This window comes from Notothenia rossii (genome assembly GCF_949606895.1).
Source record: "Notothenia rossii genome assembly, chromosome: 4".
NCBI classification, from domain to species: Eukaryota; Metazoa; Chordata; class Actinopteri; order Perciformes; family Nototheniidae; genus Notothenia; species Notothenia rossii.
In genome coordinates, this window is record NC_136902.1 from 84,544,257 (window position 1) to 84,563,745 (window position 19,489).

General features: G+C 41.6%; 1 protein-coding gene across 3 annotated transcripts in view; it reads left to right on the forward strand.

Annotated features, from left to right (window-relative positions):
* Positions 1-3,432: 3,432 nt before the first annotated feature.
* Positions 3,433-19,489, forward strand: part of ets1 (v-ets avian erythroblastosis virus E26 oncogene homolog 1) — a 37,864-nt gene continuing 21,807 nt past the window's right edge. Inside the window, exons 1-3 of one of the 3 annotated variants that reach the window (XM_079674732.1) lie at positions 3,433-3,555; positions 4,869-5,066; positions 10,031-10,178. In XM_079674732.1, coding sequence (XP_079530858.1) covers positions 4,998-5,066; positions 10,031-10,178 — 217 coding nt within the window. In that variant the 5' untranslated portion in view covers positions 3,433-3,555; positions 4,869-4,997. Of the gene's footprint in view, positions 3,556-4,868; positions 5,067-10,030; positions 10,179-17,892; positions 18,238-19,489 lie in introns of those variants that run through there. The other 2 variants (XM_079674731.1, XM_079674733.1) reach the window with 2 other exon arrangements.

Below are 19,489 nucleotides of genomic sequence, written 5' to 3' on the forward strand. Positions count from 1 at the left end.
TCAATAGCCTAAATCAGTTGGTCATGGGCAGGCTGTTAATTAAACTCAACATTTACTTACAAAGGCTACACTATATGCGCACACAGAGCCTACAGATAAACCCACAGACAGAGAAAAGAAAAGAAAGACAGCGACCTAGGCAGAAATCCAACAACTCAGCGTGTGGTTCGGAGGAACTCGTTCTGTCAAGAGGAGCACTCGGAACAGAAGATTGCTGTCCCGTACCATCCCTTGTGAAACGCTTGAGAAACACAGGCCATCTGGAGGCTATAGTGCTCACTCTCGACCCATCAAATATTGAGGATGTTTGTCTGACTTACAGGGCCTATTTAGGACTGTTTGGACAACTTGGCTGAGGGATTGCTGCTTTAATTAAAGATAATATCAAAAGCTAATATTGCCCCCAAGACCTTTGCCTCACAGTCAACAGTGCAACAAAGTCACGGTTCTGTGGGGTGAGGGTGAGAGTCTCAACCACTTCTAAATGAATATAGTCAGACTTGACACAAAGGCCTCTCCATGTTCTTTATTTCACTGAGGTTCCTGCCCCATATTCCCCCCTTTCTCTCAGCCGATGCCAATAGCAACGCAGGCTTTTTGAGGGCCAAGCCCACTGTGGTGATGGCATATTGATACTGTCATAAAATATGACATCCTCACTTTATTCATTAGGACTTGTCTTTAATCTAAAAATATCACGGGCAGGGAATAAAACAGTTTTCAGCGGCACATAGATTAAGCTTGTGCGTCTCTCACTGAGCGCCACAGCTAGGAAACACTGAGGCCCAAAATAGATGTTCTTCTCATAAAGGGCTCCTTCTTTGTAGTCAGCATACAGCAACAACATCTGCAGGGCAGTTTCTATGGGGGGAACAGATTCGGGCAGGCTATCAAAGAGAGAGGCGATCTCCTGTGAGAAGCGGTGGGCGGAGGACTTCCATATTCTCCCTCTCTTTTCTTTTTTTGTTCTATCTCTTGCTCTTTCTTTCTTCCAAAAATCTGTAGCAATCAGAATGATGCTAATAAAAGACCATTAATATCACCTGTCAGCGCTATCTTTGGAAGGTCCAAATTGAGAAAATGAGACAAAAGGATTCACAGTCTGGAGCTGCTCACTAAAACACAGGAAACCAGTGGAAGACAGACAGCAGTGTGGTTAGGTGTTGACAGAAATCAATCAATATCCCAAATATGAGAGATGCAGGACTGTCCCATTTATGATTACTGATGTCTCAAATACAAAACATTTGGGTTGTTGAATTAATGTCTCAATGTATCTTCTTTTTTTTTTCTGAGAGATGTTCCAGTTGATGTTCCGCAGAGTATAGTGAGATTGTCACTTCTGAACAGATGGTAATGATAAGTTATATGACCTCTACTTGACTCCAGACACTGTATCTTTCAAGGATGAACGTGTCACGAGAACCTTTCTTTCACATTTTAGAGTTTAACTATATGGTCAAGATCTCAAACTCCTTGTTGTAGGTGAGGAATTTGACATTGAGGGCTGTACTTTATGTTAAAATAGAAGTTTAGAGGATACTTTTTGTTTGAACATTATTTGAATTAGTTGGAAATTCAGTTGGAAATGGACCCACATTGGTTTAATAAAAATCTGATCTAGATTCAAGAACACTGTAAAACTTTACTAAGCGCATGATGTTGAGGGCCATAAACCCCTGCAGGTCTTTTGACTAATGGCTTTTACTGCCGGTGATGGCAGGGCGTTCACTATCTGTTTAATGCAAAACATGAGCACAAACCGGAGCATAGATAGAGGCTCTGATCGGAAAAAGCTGGTATCATAATGGGGAGGTGAAAGGCGAGGGGGCAACACGATGATAGTGGCTTCATGCGGAGCAGAAGTGCATCGGGAGCCTCGCCTTTGAACTGGTGAGCCAGCTAATTGAAACAGCATTGGCGGGGCACGGGCTGAAGATCTGGATCGCATTCATTCCCGCTTTCATTCAATTTTAGTCCCATCGCAGGGCCAAGGCTCCGTGCTTTTCTCTCCACATGGTAATAAGTCATACCCCTCGCCTTTTGCCCTCGACGTGTTGCCCATCTGTGTCCCCTGGGGGCCCGGGGCTCTGAGGCCCACAGAAAAGCAGAGGGATACAGCCGAGCTCTTGAGAAAATGCAGGCTGCCTGCCACTGAGCCCCTTATGGTAATTCTTCACGCCTCTTACCTTGGACTTGACCCCCCCATCCTCAACCTCAACTCTTCACTATCACACACACACACACCTTCTTACCACAATACTTTTAAGATGTACTGTTAAGAGCAGTGGCTGTCAGGTGGATTGAACCGTGCACTTTCTAATTCAAACAAATGCTGCACTTGGGTCACGGAATTATCGTGGAGTCACAAGGTGTTTCAGATGACTCGCAAGTGTTGAGTGTTAAGCTGATAGAAGGAGCGGGGGACTGCGCTTGGGTTGCAATGCAGCGGAGAGCTTGCAACCTCGCGGCATGGAAAAAAATAAACAAATATAGCGATAAATAAGCAAATAGATAAATCCTTCACTATCACCAACCTCAATCAGAGCAGGTGGATGTCGATATTTTGTTGTAGGCCTACAGGAGAAACTTCTCATTTCGCAGAAGACTGGTCAACAGTTCTGCTACAGCTTTAATCAGTGTCCCACATGCACTGGCTGATGGTCGGGCTCAGGAACGAGCTGGAGGATGATATGATAGTCAGTGATGTACAGAAAATAAATATTCAACAAGCAGATGCTTCTCAGGTGCACTCTGGCAAGACCTGAAACAAATTGATTTGACGGCAAAACGTCTTCAAATGGTTCTTTTAGCCTGGTTTGATGCCAGATTTGAAAGATTCACCATTGCAGGGACAATGCAGGAGAAATGTAGCAACATATTTTCAATAGAGTACACCGAAAAACATACGTCTAAAAATGGCTAAATGGTGTTTAAAACAAACCTCTAGCTGATGTGACACATATAGGTGACACACATACAGTACTGTACATGCAGATGTTTTTTGTTTTTTTAAGATGACAACATGACAGGAAGATCAGCCATTGTCATTATCATCGCACCCCCTTCTCTGTGTGATGTTTTCCTGCCTCTTTCCTGCTATTTTTCCCAGGACGACTATGTGAGAGGAAAACAATCAACCAAGTAAACAAACGTAATTCATATTTAGCTTCAACGAAAATAAGCCACAGGAATGGATGAGAGATTATACATCTGGGGATAGTCAGTTTTAGGGACTTTAAAGCACTTCCAGCCTGACTTGATATTGGATAAATATTCACCCACAGGATAGACAGGGAAAGTCACACTAAATTGACCATCAGACTCTCTACAAGTGTACACCTGTACTGTGAAGTCCAAAGACAACACACAGAGGGGAAGAGAATTTGGAGAGGATCACCGTGCGATTGAGGGAGGGACTAAAAGTGTGCATAATATTCCTTCCTCTGTAGGACTCGCTGCGAGCAGGTACAGCATCTCTGCAGTCCACCGCTCAGCTGTCACACTCAGCTGCCCGCGCGTCCACTCCACAGGAAACTTCTCACACCGCAGTCGGTAAGTGCAAAGTTTTATATTACCGATATTAACTGCACAAGAGCTGATAGCTTACATCGGTGGTCGGAGCTCATTTTCACGCATTAGGGTGAAAGTGTGTGGGGCTTTAAAGTTTCTGTTTCTCCCGATTGGAATTCTCTTGCACCGTGTCTTCTTAATTAAGATGCGCTCTTTAATCTTGGTTTATTATTGTGACGTCGCATTAGCACTCAAAACGCAAAGTAAAGTTGCATGAACATTTTTGTATGTTTTTAAAAACAACTTTTCGCCATTTTCCTCTTATTTCCTACACTTTGTGGGTTTTAACTGCATTCAAAAATCTCTCAAAACATACATTGTATCTATTTATATAACCTATACAACAATAGAGGTTGGGTTAATAGGAATGCTTAACTCTTATTTAGCATTGGTTTTTATGTGTTTTTACATGCCAATTCAATGAAATGTAAGTAAAGCTTAAAGGTGGTGCATGCATTGGAATGACATAACTGATTTGCATATTATTCACTTTTTGTATGGGTACTTTTTTTCTGAAACAAGCGCATCTGAGTCTTTTTGAGCTGATGAACATCTGTAAGCATTGAGCAGTGGCACATCTTGTCTCAGTCTGTCAGCAGCTGCCTCAAACTAAATATGCCAAATTGCTTAACATATGAATGTGAGGAGGATGGGACCTGCCACTGCCCATGTACACCATTCCTCCTCTAATGTAATCCCTCAGCTCAGTTTCCAGTCTCTTTTGTTGATGCTGCTTCAAGTCAACAATGTTAAGTGATAAGCAAAGTGTGTGGGAGGGGAGGAAGGAGAGGAAGAGGAAAGAGAAGAGGACGAAAGAGAAGAGGAGGAGAGAGAGGAGGAGGAAGAGGCAGATCAGGGGAGAAGAGAGTGATAGAGAAGAGATGGATTAAGTTAACAAAGACAATGTGCAGCATTTGATTCTAAATAAATACAAACCGTATGATACTCCTTAACCATTTAAACTAAATTAGATAAAGATTGGATGGGATTACTTGTTTTAGGAAAAAGCCCATAACCGTCCTAACTTTGGAACTGATGTTACATGCACTTGAATCCCAGCTCAAATGTCTCACTCTTTCCTTTATTTCTTTTTTTGCCCCTCTTTCCTCTCTCTCTCTCTCTCACACACACACACACACACACACACACACACACACACACACACACACACACACACACACACACACACACACACACACACACACACACACACACACACACACACACACACACACACACACACACACACACACACACACACACACACACACACACACACACACACACCCACATAGTATACCACACACAATCTTGCACACCAAGTGTAAACAGCTTGTGATAGATAGGAGGACTCCACACGGCCCCGTCTGTTTGCGTGTTGATCCCTTCAGCAGGCCCTGCTTCTCCTGTCCGCAGCGTCCACCATGAGTTACTACATGGATCCAGTTTCTTCCTACCCGGCCCTTCACCCCTGTGACCGTCTGGGCGCAATGGTAAGACCCGCCCCCCCCCCCCTCATAAATTACCTCGGTGTTAAAGCTTCCTCAGCTACCTGCCACGCAGCCGGCCGGGAGTGTGTGAGGGAATGAGCATTTGTGTGTGTTAGCTGGAATGTGTGCAGCAGCAGATGAGCACCGTTTGCAACTCTGGATTCCATCACCTCACAGGAACACAGTCTATCTGAGAAGGTTTCCTGTTGAGCGCAGTCCAGCAGAGTTGCGCTAATAGTGCCTGTATGTGTACATGCTGTTCTTTATCATGTTATCAAAAGTTAGGAAACAGAGCTGTTGAACAACACGAGGCTGTGAAATCGCCCTTATGAACTCCTCTGTGTTGCACAACCACCCTGCGGCAAGATGCACTTCTTTTTTAGCGAGTAATATTGTAAATATTGAGAACTGTAGGCCTCCAACCTTGCCACTAACAAATCAAATTGGAGTCAGACCATCCCCAATGAATAACACTTTTCTCAGCCACCCGCACAGCGCTTTGCAGCAGTCTGTTTGCAAGAACACCAAGGCTGTTAACGCTTTCCAAATGAGAGAGCTGAAGACAGAGTCAGAGACGATGCTAGCCGGGAACATTGGGATTCCTGTCAGATGAGCATTTGAAGGGTGAAGGCCAAGGAGCGTCAAAATAAATGCCTCCATTTGTATGCAGAGCGCCGGCACATTAGGATAAGAGACTGAGGTTATATGCAAATGGCAACCCCACCCTGGCCTGATAGAGAGAAGGATACAGCTCCCCGGATCCTAATTGGCTCAGGTGGTGGGGCTTGCCTTTGAAATTGAGACTATGTATACCAGGGCAGACTTGGCTAAAAGGTGAACCAGGATCACCTCGGTAGCTCTATTTTGTTGAATTTACATGAATTATCAGCAAACAGCAGCAGGGCATGGTGTGTTTTATTTGTTATGTTTACACTTTAGTGATGTACTGTGTCTGATATGTTTCAAAAAGATTGTATGCAGAGAGCGGTAAAGGGAAAATAGGGATTTCAAGCAGCCAGTTAAAATACTAGAAGCTGCTTGGCTGCAAAGGATATATTTGAAATCATATAACACAGATTTAGGCTATAGTACATGTAAAATAAGCAGAACAGCTTCAGCAGGGCAGTGTACACCAGTCGCAAAGGAAGTAGTACATTAAGATTTCAGGGATTTATGAATCAGCATTGTGTTGCGTCATTACCGACTGGTGTTGCGTAAACGGTCAAGCAATCATAACATGTGAAACGGGTACTTAAACTAATTTATGTTTTGTATGTAATGCCTCATAATGCCACACCAAACATATTGCAGCGGGTTTACGAATATATACTAGATGATAAATATGAAGTGATTTTCAGTCAGCCTAGGACTTTTTCATGGCAGATATATAAATGTGTAATTTAAGTAAAAGGGCAGAAAATTAAAGACAGAACAGTTCCATAAAGATTATTTTAAAGGAGCAGACTTGTGCATCCTCCTCAAACAGTAGCCTCTTGGTTTTGTTATTTATTACACCTGTGTTTTTCCTTTTAACATAAAAGAGCATTACATCACATCTGTCCAATGACTGTGGACAGTGCAATCCCTTCTAAGAACCACTAGAGGTGCAGAGAAACCAAACACATGTTTCAATGAATGAATTATCCTAAATTAAATGTCATAATAGTTCCCATTCACATTCATAAACATGTTGTTTCTACTTGATTTTTTTTAATGATTTATTTTCCCATATTGCAAAACTGTTCATACTTTTCTTCTTTATTTAATGTGTTTTCAGTTCTCAAATATCGTGTCTGTTTTGTACGCTCCCATACTAATCATTGTATTTGTATGTACAATTGCTTAGCGTAAGCTGAGTTAAGAACCATGCTGGTGTCTGTGCTTTGCTTTTTTCCCATACTACTGGTAGAAAGAAATAAACAAATAACATCAAAAAAAGCAAGCCAATAAAATCAATACATAACAATGAGTGACAGATGAATAAACGCCAGATATATGTCTTCAAAAATGTAAATGTTTATTTGTGGACTGGAACTACACTGAACAAAAATATAAACGCAACACTTTTGTTTTTGCTCACATTTTTCATGAGATAAACTCAAAGATCTAAAACATTTTCTATAAATACAAAATAACCATTTCTCTCAAATATTGTTCACAAATCGGAAAAAATCTGTGATAGTGAGCACTTCTCCTTTGCCGAGATAATCCATCCCACCTCACAGATGTGGCATATCAAGTTGCTGATTAGACAGCATGATTATTGCACAGGTGTGCCTTAAGCTGGCCACAATAAAAAGCCACTCTGAAACGTGCAGTTTTGCTATATAGGGGGGGTCTGGGGGGGTCCGAAAACCAGTCAGTATCTGGTGTGAGGGTTAGGGTTAGGGTAATGTTGTGAATCGAGTGGCCTGTGTTTGTCATCCATACCATACGCCTGCCCATACCATAACCCCACCACCACCATGGGCCACTCGATTCACAACATTACCCTAACCCTAACCCTAATCCTAACCTTCACACCAGATACTGACTGGTTTTCGGACCCCCCCAGACCCCTCTAATAAAGCAAAACTGCACGTTTCATAGTGGCCTTTTATTGTGGCCAGCCTAAGGCACACCTGTGCAATAATCATGCTGTCTAATCAGGAACTTGATATGCCACACCTGTGAGGTGGGATGGATTATCTCGGCAAAGGAGAAGTGCTCACTATCACAGATTTTTTCAGATTTGTGAACAATATTTGAGAGAAATTGTTATTTTGTGTATGTAGAAAATGTTTTAGATCTTTGAGTTCATCTCATGAAAAATGGGAGCAAAAACAAAAGTGTTGCGTTTATATTTTTGTTCAGTTTACATATCAAAAAATAATGTTTATAGACTGTGTTAAATATTATTTATACTTTGACGTATGTCAGATTGATCTCTGCATTTAAAGTTATTTGCACTTGCACTGATCAAAAAGTATTATTGTGTTGATGTTATCTTCACTCTTATCTGTATCAGTCAAATCCATAAATCATCCATCTGGCTCCCTACACGCCTATCTAACTTTCCCCCCCTTGCTTACTGCACTGATAGGAGAAGGCTGCGTCCCACGCAAACATCTGAAGAGAACCTCGTAAACTGCTCCCCCCCCCCACCCGACCAGATCATCTGCTCATGTTTGCCATCCATAAAGCTGGCCGACTACTGATAAATGCCACAGTGCTTAAACTGGGTCGCTTATCTGATCGGCAGTCACTCTGTCAGACAGACTGTCAGTTCTTCTTATGATGTATAGAATATGACAGTCAAACACTATCTTATTGTAGGCTATATTTGGCAAGCTGAACCATATATTTTAATGTCTTTTTTGCAAATAACAAATACAATTATAAAAAAAATTGTCTTTGAAACTCTCGTAATATGAATAAAAAAGCTGATGGTGAATGTGAAGAATATAACAAAGACTTTATTTAAACCCTTAAAACATGGTTTAAAAAAGCTAGTTAGACTCTTGTGAGAAAAATGTTAGTCCCCTGTTCTCATCAAACAGAAAGGTCCAACAATATCTATTGAGTTTTTAGTTTGTTGTCAAATAAGGGCTTTGAAATGCTAAAAATGGCCGAGTGGCTATCTTCTACCCCGCTATCTCTTGTATACACATAGAAGTTCATATCCCTTCTTGCTCCTGTGTCAAGTGCTGACTTTAGACTTCCCTTTTGGTGCAACCTCTTACGTGAACAGTTCTATGATAAGCACGATAAATCAACACGGCAAAAGATAAACTGAATGAGTCAGATTTAGCAGCTAGGGTTATCTGTACAGGAAAACAATGTTTTCGAAATCCAAGGTTACGCTGACGGTCAAAGCCACTGGGTAGTTTGATCAGTTGTTTTTAGCTTAATCTTTTTCTATACATCCCGCTGCCTTTTTTTCATTGGTTAAGAGATCAAAACTAAACATTTCTTTCATAAAAACACAATGATTTATTTTCAGCGCAGTAAAACACTGGTATGTTTCACAAGCCCATGCACTGTCAAGTATGATTGATGTGCTTGGAATTTAGATTAAACTTTATTTAACTTTATTTAAGCTTTTCATGCAATAGTTTATTTTATAGCTTGGATTCCATCCAAAGCTCAAATGTTTGATTTAAGTTGAGCTGGATACTTGTCATAACTAAAGTAAGAGTTAGGAAGACACCATCAGTTACTGTCAAAAGCACTTACTGAGCTCATATAACATACTCTGTAACTATACATGTACCCTGTATTTGTTTTTATTGAGCTAAGAGATGTGCATACTATAACTCTCATTCATTCATGGCATACGAGTTTAAGAATTCAAACAAAAATAACAATATAACTTATTATGACTTATGAGCTGTGGAGAATTGCCCTTCAGCTGCATGTTGATTTAAACAAACAAGCAGTATTATGCATCTATTTTGGTTTATTAAAGGGGACCTATTATGCAAAGTCCACTTTTTCATGTCTTTCATACATCAACATGTGTCCCCTCTGTGTAAAGAGATTCAGAACATTTCAGGAAAAAGATTTGCTCACTTTTTGTCCTGATCCATTTATATAAAAACCTGTCTGAAAATGAGCTGATCAGATTTTGGCCACTTTATGATGTCATAACGGTTTTTTGGCTAATAAACCCCCCCCGCCCCCCCCCCACCTTATCACCTGAATCTCCTCCTAGAGCCCCATTATGTTCTTTTTAACCAAATATCTCTCAGAGGGGCTTGGGGAGGGGCTCCTTATTTTCATCTAAAGTAACAGACAGAGAATCAGCACTTTTGAAACAGGGCTGAAACAGAGGGGTTTATGGGATGCTTCAATGATCTGTTGGGTATTTCCAGCTAAACACTTCAGAGACATGTTTCGTATATATCTGAGACCTGTAGTATATTGATGGAAAACAGTATAATAGGAGACCTTTAAGGCTTATGCATACTTGGTGTTGTTTGTTGCAGAGGCACAGTGGTGGGATGGCAGTGGGCCTTCAGATCCACCCCCCAGGTGTGGTTCATCCCCAGCACCAGTACCACCCATCACAGCCCCTTTACATCCAGGATATCCCCCTGCAGGAGGTGCCCAACGGACACGATATGGGTCCTACAGGTAAGAGATGCACACCGACAGCCTGACCTCCACTATGGTAACATCTAACATTTAACATCTTTAAAAAATAACCTTTATTTTTATTCATAATGCACATTTGAATATATAATGATCAACAGTTAATTGTGAGTAAACATAATATAATAACCTTTAAATGAACATTAACACAAAGTCTCATCTCAAACGACTTCATGTGGCTGTTATGTTGACACCCACATATCAACTTCAGCATTTAGTTTTAGAAGAGACACACACACAGCTGCGGGGGGGATGTTGGTGATGTTGACCCTGAGCGCAATGCCTTTAACAGATACCCCCTCTCCCTTGTTTTCTCTATGCCCCCCCCCCCCCCTATCTTTTCTACCGAGGACAACTACATGCCGCGCATATTTCTTATTCAATCCTTTATTTTTTCTTTAATTTTTTTCATATGTGTTTTATTTTAAACTGGAACATTCCTTCTAGTGCATTGCCTGTGTTTGACTTTGGCCCCTTCTTGTCCTCAAAAGTGATTGATGATAGCGGTCTGGGACGCACGCCACGGGAGTGGGGTGGGGGTGCTGGGGGGGCACAAGCTTTCTTCCGTCACCTCCCTGAGCTGGACGCAGGGGGCAAGACAGGGGGCCAAAGGGCGGCCATCTTTTTCCCAAGCTTCTGGTTTGGTCTCTGGAGAGATGGAGGGGGCCTGAGTGTGCATGTGTGTGTGTGTTTGTGTGTGTGTGTGTGTGTGTGTGTGAGGGAGTCAGGATTTGATGGGATTTGCTGATGTTTGTTGCCAGAGACACACTCCTTTGGAGCCCTCTCTTCATTGCTCCCAGCGCTAAACCGTTGACATAAACATTGCTGAGTGGAAAAAAATGACCGAGCGCTGACCTTTTTTTTCTTCTTTCTCATCCTTTTCCTAAATCCTACACTGTGCAGACAACAGGTCTAAGATCGTTTTAGCCACCTGGCGATGTTGTTAGAGTCATTTAGCTCCTGTTGGTAGTGTCACGAAGGTCTGTTGAGTTTTTTGTGTGGTATATGCCGTTATGAGTCTGACTTAACGTTAAAAGCAGCCAGATAACCTCTGACACAGTCCTCACACCCTGCAACTGTTGCTTTGACTCATATCTCTCAAACTGAAACACGGCTTCACCTCAAATGTTCTGCACTTGCAATTTTTGCACAGCCATTCAATGTGTATATTTTTAGAATATGGGGCTCCAACTATTTTTGCTTTTCTCCTGCTGTGAAAGTTGTTGGGCCAGTCTGAAATGTCTACTTAGAAGTTACAAGTGTAAACCATTTATTAATTAACCAAAGAGGTTGTGCCAGTTTTTAATTCTGAGTATTTGCTCATTAAGAGTGAGCAACTGCTTAATAAAAAAAAAAAAACTGGAAACATCTTAGCCAATCAACCTAAGATTTGGTATAATATATTAAAATGTATAAAAAGATATATTTCATTTCAAACTTATCACACCGTATTCATTAAACCTGCTTACCTGATTTTTCTGGCCTGATTTGGGGCAGCATAAGAGCACAAGATTGGCATATTGTCACCTGATGAATCTGCAAACTTTTGTTGACACATTCAGTAGTTATTTTTCAAATGGAGTCCTTTTTGTAGCCACCTGATGAATGCAAGTCCAATATGTTCTCGATGTTGGTCTGTTTGAAACCAGACTGAAATAAAAATATTTTACGAGAAAAAAAGTTCATTACATAAGTTCAGTAAAATGTATGAAAGATATTATAAACATAAAACCCATTATTTGCTGTATATAGCACCATACAGTATGGACATCTTTAGTTGACATGTCTAACTGTCTCACACACTAAATCAACTGTCATCGGTATACGAGTTGATATATGTTATTTAACTTCTAAACTGGGTAGGTTACATAGGATTTTACAGCTCCAGTCACTTGTTGGAGAATGGATTGGGTGTTGTTAAAATGAAATGTGTTAGTGTGAGAAAGAAAGAGTACAGAGCAGATGTGAGGCGGGGATGTTGGATGTTAAAGGACCATCGCATGTTTGGCCCTGAGCCCAATGTCACACACACTGCTTCCTGACAACAGCCATGCCACGTTGATGTTTACACTATCCCCGCTTACTCTTCACTATCCAACACTCACACTGCGTGGCCTGTTGTAAACTCCCATTGTGGAAATCCATGTGTATATGTGTGGGAAAAAATGGTATTGGGGTGTATTTCTGTGCAATCTCATTGAAAACCAGGCGCAGGTAACACACACATTCATACACACTCCACAAACATCCTGCAGTGATGCACGCTCCACATATTCATTCATTAAATTCACACCCTGCACTCTGGTGTGTATTGTGTTACAGCATCCTCCCATTCAGAGCTAAGCAGGCTCACACACACACACACACACACACACACACACACACACACACACACACACACACACACACACACACACACACACACACACACACACACACACACACACACACACACACACACACACACACACACAGATCCCAGGCACTCATGAGTTCACTGTACATTTAAACATGCCCTCCCATTCAGTACACGCAGACACAGCTGTGATCTGGCACTCAGGGACCATTGGCCTGTGTTTTATTTGATGTGATTTGACAGCTGGACAGTTGGAAGAGGAGGGGAACGGGGTGGAAAGCAGCGAGGAGTGGGCGGAATACAGTTTGAGGAGAGAAGACGGATAAGTCACAGGACTGGGGTTGGTGGGAGGAGAGGAGACGAGGGGAGGGAGGGAGGATCTGGGATGTGGAGCCTTAAGGGGTGGGAGACGGGGGGCTTCGCCTCTGATGAGGGGCACGTCCTCACGGGCGCAGGCCCATTTTTTATTTCTAAAAGTAAACAGGCAGCCTGCGGGGGTCTGGGGGGTTATGGGAAAGGAGGAAATAGTGATGCTAATCAGGCCGGCGCACACTTCCCCCTCCAACAATAAAACAAAACAAGAGGGAAACACGGAAAAGCGACAGACAACTATGGAGGAATGGGCTTCAACGCTGCCATGGTCCTAGATTTGAACTGCATAGTGTGATGACAGTTCTGTAGCAAGGGGTGTTAGTCAATAAACAGAGGAAAGAAGCAATCTGTTACTACTACAGTACCTCGTGCATTTGTTCATGTTGAAGTAATTTTAAACATCTGAACTTTGAGTTTCCACATTAGACTTCTGAGAAGTGGTTGCAGTGAAATCGGCATTTACAGTTGAGTCACTCTGGCATTTCTACCCCACAATGTTAATACTCCTGACCCTAAGACATATTTAAGTGTTTTCCTTTGCTAAAAGTTGTACCCTGCTTCAAGAAAGACGGCTCACTTTCATGCTGCCATGTTTAACGATCTAATAAGATGCTCTGCTCCAAAGCATCATCCAAAATTTCCGACAGTTAAACTTCCCTTTCCCAGAGTTCAAGGAGTTTTATTTCGAGCAAGTGATAATGTGTGGTAAGTTCCTCTTGATAGCTTGGTGACTAATTACAAACCACTTCAGTTTGAGAACAAATCGTTCTAAAACACATGCAATCACTGACGGGTGATGATGCAACAGATGCCAACTCATCAGGAAAGGTGGCGCTTTAATGAATCCTAAGAGAGGCCTCCCATTGTTTTAATGTTTATATCATGAATATAGCAGTAGTCACAGACTGTTAGCTGTAATGAGTGTACACCGGTGATGGTAAGAGTGAATACCTCTTACTGTGTGTGAAGTGCGTTCATAGTTGAATTCATGAACATAGTTGAGTCCATCCTATTCTAGGTAAAGGTCAATATCTCCCTAAAAGCACTTAAAATAATGGACATTTATTCACCAAAACACAACAAACTGCAGCTGTATAATCTCATCTGTATCATTCATATTTTTCAGAGTGTACTGTTCTAATTATTATGATGTACAACCAATATATTCAATGACAAATTAATATAAACTGCAGACAGATGTGTTTTCCCCTCAGTCTTAGTATTAGCTTTATCTGAGAGCGTGGTGGTAACAGAGAGGAGGGAGGGCAAGATGAGAAGAGGGAGGTCTGGGAGGCAGAGAGACTCGAAGGGGGGTGGGGATAATTGAATTATCTGCACAATGGAGTGATGGGGGGCACGTGGTGCCGCTAATGGAGGAAGAGATGTCCTTTTTAGCGGAGCTAATTGTTCAGAAAAGAGCTGAGCCTTTGTTCAGGGAGGCCCTGCTACTTTCCCAGTGCACTTACATGCACACAATTTAAAGAGCGTGCACACAAAGACACTTGCACTCACTGATACAAACACACACGTACACATGCACGCACGCATGCACACACACACACACACACACACACACACACACACACACACACACACACACACACACACACACACACACACACACGCTCTCAGAAGAGACTTTGGAATGTGAGGCAAAAGAGAACGATGAACATGAGCACAGTACACACATGCATGAGCACACACATACTTAGAGATACTCCTGTCCCAGCTTACTCTCTGATCTCAGCAGGAGTGCATCCAGCCTGTGGCACCTTCAGGCTGCTTCCACCACAGATAGAGCTGACACTGAGCTACTAGACAGGGGCCACATTGGACCCCACTGTTTTACTGTGTTACTGTCTGCTCTCTCTGTCTCACTTTCAGTGTGTGTGTGTGCGTGTGTGAGCTTGTCAATCAGCCATCTGAGCGTCTACTAGTGTCTGTAAATGAGTGACTGAGAGATTACATGCTGAATTCACACATACCAAACCCACCATATCCACTTTCTGAGATGTTTTATAGTTTATGTCAGCTAGGTCATAATTTCAGCTTTTAGGTTTGTAAATGAGAATGAAAGCATCAGGCTGAAATGGAAATACTCTTGTGACTTGCTGCGAGGGCACAGGCATCAAAGACTGATATCACTTGACAGCTGTATGGATTGCTCTAAATCGAATAACCTTTCAGTTAACTCTGTGAAAAGTAGCAGGTGCAACGGTTACATCTAGGGATTATAGACAGGCAGACAACACAGATGTGCCAGCGAGACACAGACAGCGAGCAGGAGAGAGAAAGCTGCTTTAGAAAAGGGTGCTATGTTGCAACACTAAATGAGTGAAGCCAGCTAACTGTCAAAACCATGGCAACAGCATTTGCCAGGTGAAGAAAAGACACATTGAAACCAAATAGTGTAAGTCTCAAGTGTACTTACAATGACTGCTACTGGTTGTATTATCAGTGTGAGATAATTAATAATCCCTTTGTGTAAATAGTATATTATTTATATTTTGTATAAAAAAAAATGTATGTGCAAAACTTTTACACAAATTCCAACACTTATTATTGAGGTGATAAACTATTGATAACACATTTCTTTCCTCACAACAGTCTTGTGTTAATGAAAATGTGTTTGTATTCAAGGTCATTGTACACCAAGCTGTCTAGAATGGTCATTGCTCTGAGAGACATTTAACACACTGTTTTGATATACAAAAACTTTGTTTATCCTCATACACCCCATTTACAATTGAAATTTCACTTCAATAGCTTAGTTTCGCTATGCATTCTGAGAATAATCAGTACAAAAAATGCTTTTTGTGTAATACTCAAATAGTCTGATGTAAAGTAGTGAAGACAGACAGAAGAAAACCCATACACAAATGGGCTACAGTGACGCCAGCCCAGATATTAGTCAGCAACACCATTAAACCCCTAATGGCTGCCCCTAGGCACAAAAGGACCCGGGCTGTCCTTTTAAGAACAGATACGAGGGAGTTCATTAACAGAAAACAAAGAGGTCCAGTCAGAGAGGGTGAGAGACTGACTGAGATGAAGTGAGAGGTACTGTTCCTCCCTCCATTCTTATCCTCCATCACCCCTTCTACTTTGCCCCTGGTGAGGCAGCCCCTCTCACCACAGAACCCACCAGCACTCTTCCCAGACGAGGCTCCTATCAGGCCAATGAAACCTGATCCAGGGCTGCTAATGGAGCTGGCCAAGTACCACCGGTTGAAAAATCCATGTGTGATCAATATTCCTGGCTCCCCAGCCTCCATACATACATGCATACAGTTCATACGGATGTATCACATTGGCGTGCATCATAGGTTGTGCCATTTGACTTACTCTAACAGGATCGCTTATGATGTAGTTGGATTTACAGGAAAAAGGGGGTTGAAGCTTTGGAGAAAACCATTTACATTTTCTTATTAATGAACAACAGACTATCACTGCAGTTATCATGCTGCTTTCAGAGGAATGTACGTGATGTTAACTATTATAATTTGTTATTATCTGTTGCTAACGGAGTTGTTCCCTACTGGCAGTGGTTTGCTCAGAGTGGAGCCTCATTGTGGCTAAAACACCCAGTATTTCTACTGTCTTTGTTCTTTTCCAGTGGCAGAACAAATTCATGATTCAATTTCCAGTAAGGCATGGTCATTGTTCCTGATTATTGAAGATAAGAAAGAACAAAAGTAAAAAGAAAAGCAAAGCAAACTGAGAATTAGGACAGACAGTTGGCCCTGTTCATACTCCATTTTTATTGATTGCTTTAGTGACAGGCCCACTTTGATTGATTTTGATAACAGTATAACTAACCTATTTTTAACCTGCCTAATTTTAATTTAACAATACTTGTGACATAACAATTGTAAAGATGTACTTTACTTAACTGATGCAGCTGCGTAAAGAAAAAATACATGTTTTTTATTGATCAGTACAAGGTGAACAGGAAATACTCCGAGGTGTTTATGAGGGTGAGTTACAAGTTATGAGGAAGCCTGGACCGGCAGAATCTAGGGCACAGACAGGCCGGACTTTCCTTTTATCTCCTTTTTGTTAAAGATTGTCCACGTATAAAAATCAGCTAAACTGTTTGTATGTAGCTATTTTAGGATCTAAAAACATCTCCAAACACATATTGCTTTTAAACTCACCCTCATATATCACAATACTTTAAAAACACATTCCTTTAGGCTATAATATTGCGTTGTAGGCTACTCCATTCGCTTTTTTGATTGTACTATTCCAGTATCAGAATCACAATCAGGCATATTGACAAGTAGGTTCACATACAAGGACATTTATTTAGTGTAAAATGGAACATACATACATATAGTGAGAGGAATTAGGTTGGAAAAAAGGAGCAAACAAATGGCTTTATAAAATAAACAGATATATTTGTAAATAAATACAAAATATATAAATGTATATACATACAACATATACAAACAAGTACAATAAGGAAAGAAAACGTGAACAAAATCAAATGTGCAGTAGGCCTATATCAGAACGTTAGGTGGATAATTAATTTAGGAACCGATGGTGTTATAATAATATTATATGTGTTAAAACTTGATTATTTTCTTGTCATGTGAGGTGGTATGATGGAGGTTTTTTTAATAAACCGTTTGCTATTGTATTTGGGAAGAAATGTGGTTAAGCAATACTTCAGTTAGTTCCCATGATTCTGAGGAGACCTCACATCTCCAGGGTGTTTTCTCATCCCTGTAAAACGCGAGTAATTTGCGGGAACATGCAGACTCTTAACTGCGTGTGATGACGTGCGGGGGTCTTGGTACAAGAAGGTTCACAGACACAAGGGGGAGGTGGTAATAATGTGTGGGTGCGTGTGTGTGTTTGAGGGAGGGGTGTGGGGGGCTTTGTAATTGAATTGTGAATCAACTGGCAAGTCAGCCCCAAACACCGCCCCCTTCAGCTGTCGTCGCTCTCTGGCTCTCAGCAATGCAACGCCCATAGAGATAGAGAGGAAGAAGTGAGTGAGTGTGTAAGAAAGAACGAGGAAAAGAGGGAGTGTGTGTACAAGTACCGGAGAGAGGGAAAGAGAAGTTAGGACTTAAAGAAACTGAATCGTTGTTTTTTTTTCTGTGAGAGAAAAGGTAAAACAACCAGCCAGTAGAATTGACCGGGGCGCCAAAGGAAGAGAAGATTTTTCCTTATATTGTGTTTTTTGGAGCTGTTAGAATAAAAAAAGGGACGCGGCGTTATTAAATCACACTGAACTGATGGTCATGACGGCAGCTGTCGATATGAAACCGACGTTAACAATCATAAAGACTGAAAAAATGGACGGTGAGTACTACAACTCTTCTGTGAGAGCTTGACAGTTAACACGAGACTAACATTACTCCTGGATGTTTCCTTGTAACGTAGCCGGCTGCTGGAAGATTACGTTGATGTTGATAATTCTCGCTAATAGATGCGCTCTGAGGGACACAACGTCCTGTACGTATTTCATTGTGTTGACGATGTTGGTTGCTCAATATCGGACAATACGCAACATTTCAGAAATTGCAATCACGCCGGAGGCTCTACAGTCATGCAAGGCTATACAACAAGCTTGTGTGTTTCTTATTGAATGAATCAGACTCTGACCGGCGTGCCTTTATAATTAAATCTGATGATGTGTGTGAAACGAGGGCTTTAATTTAGTACATGTGTGGACACATCACAAAAGTAGACTTAATGTTGTCTTGTAGGCTAAATGAATTGTCACACATCATAGTTCCAACAATGTTTAATTTAATTCTAAAACGTTACTTATCCAAGGTTTTTGCTTTCATGTAGCTGACTTTCTAACACTCTTAATGTTTTAATTACGATTGGCTTATAAATGTTTGTTTTTTAATAAATTATATTGTATTCAGAACCTGTGTTGCTCAAATTGACACTTTGTAGTTTTGATGTACTCTCTTCCTGCTTTGATCTCACTGGGGATTTTTCTCCATCTCCCTTTCTCCCATCTTAACACCTACAGTATCTCTGACACTATATTCAGTGCCATACTTGGAGAGCCAGGGCATTTTGCCCTGCCGGCATGGGAGACAGGCCGTCACTGCCCTCCCCACCATCCCCACTATCTCCTCTCCCTCCCTCCTTATCCACCTCCTCCTCCTCCTCCTGCTCTGTGGTGGTTGAAACTGACTTTCCAGAGGGAAGGAGAGGCAGGCTGAGGTGAGGAATCTGCAGGGCTGAGGCTTGCCTCTCTGACCCTGCTGCCTGGAAGACTTGGCTTGCTCCAGGGATAGTCCAGGGCACATACAGGGAGGCCCACAACTGTGAGCAGTGTTTGGGTTCAATCCATTGTGTGGTTTCACTTCTCTTTTCTTTTTTGCGAGTGATGTTACACATGGTGGCATGTTTGTGTGATTTGCATTTAGCAGCTTTTTTTACATTAACAAATCCCCTGTGTTTTTGCAGCTCAGGCGGCCTTAAGCCTTTCAGTAGGGCAGTAATCAGCATTGGTGCATCATGGACATTTGACACTAATTGCTTGTGTTGACCCACTAAGGGGGCTGTGACTCACCACATTAACCATGATCTC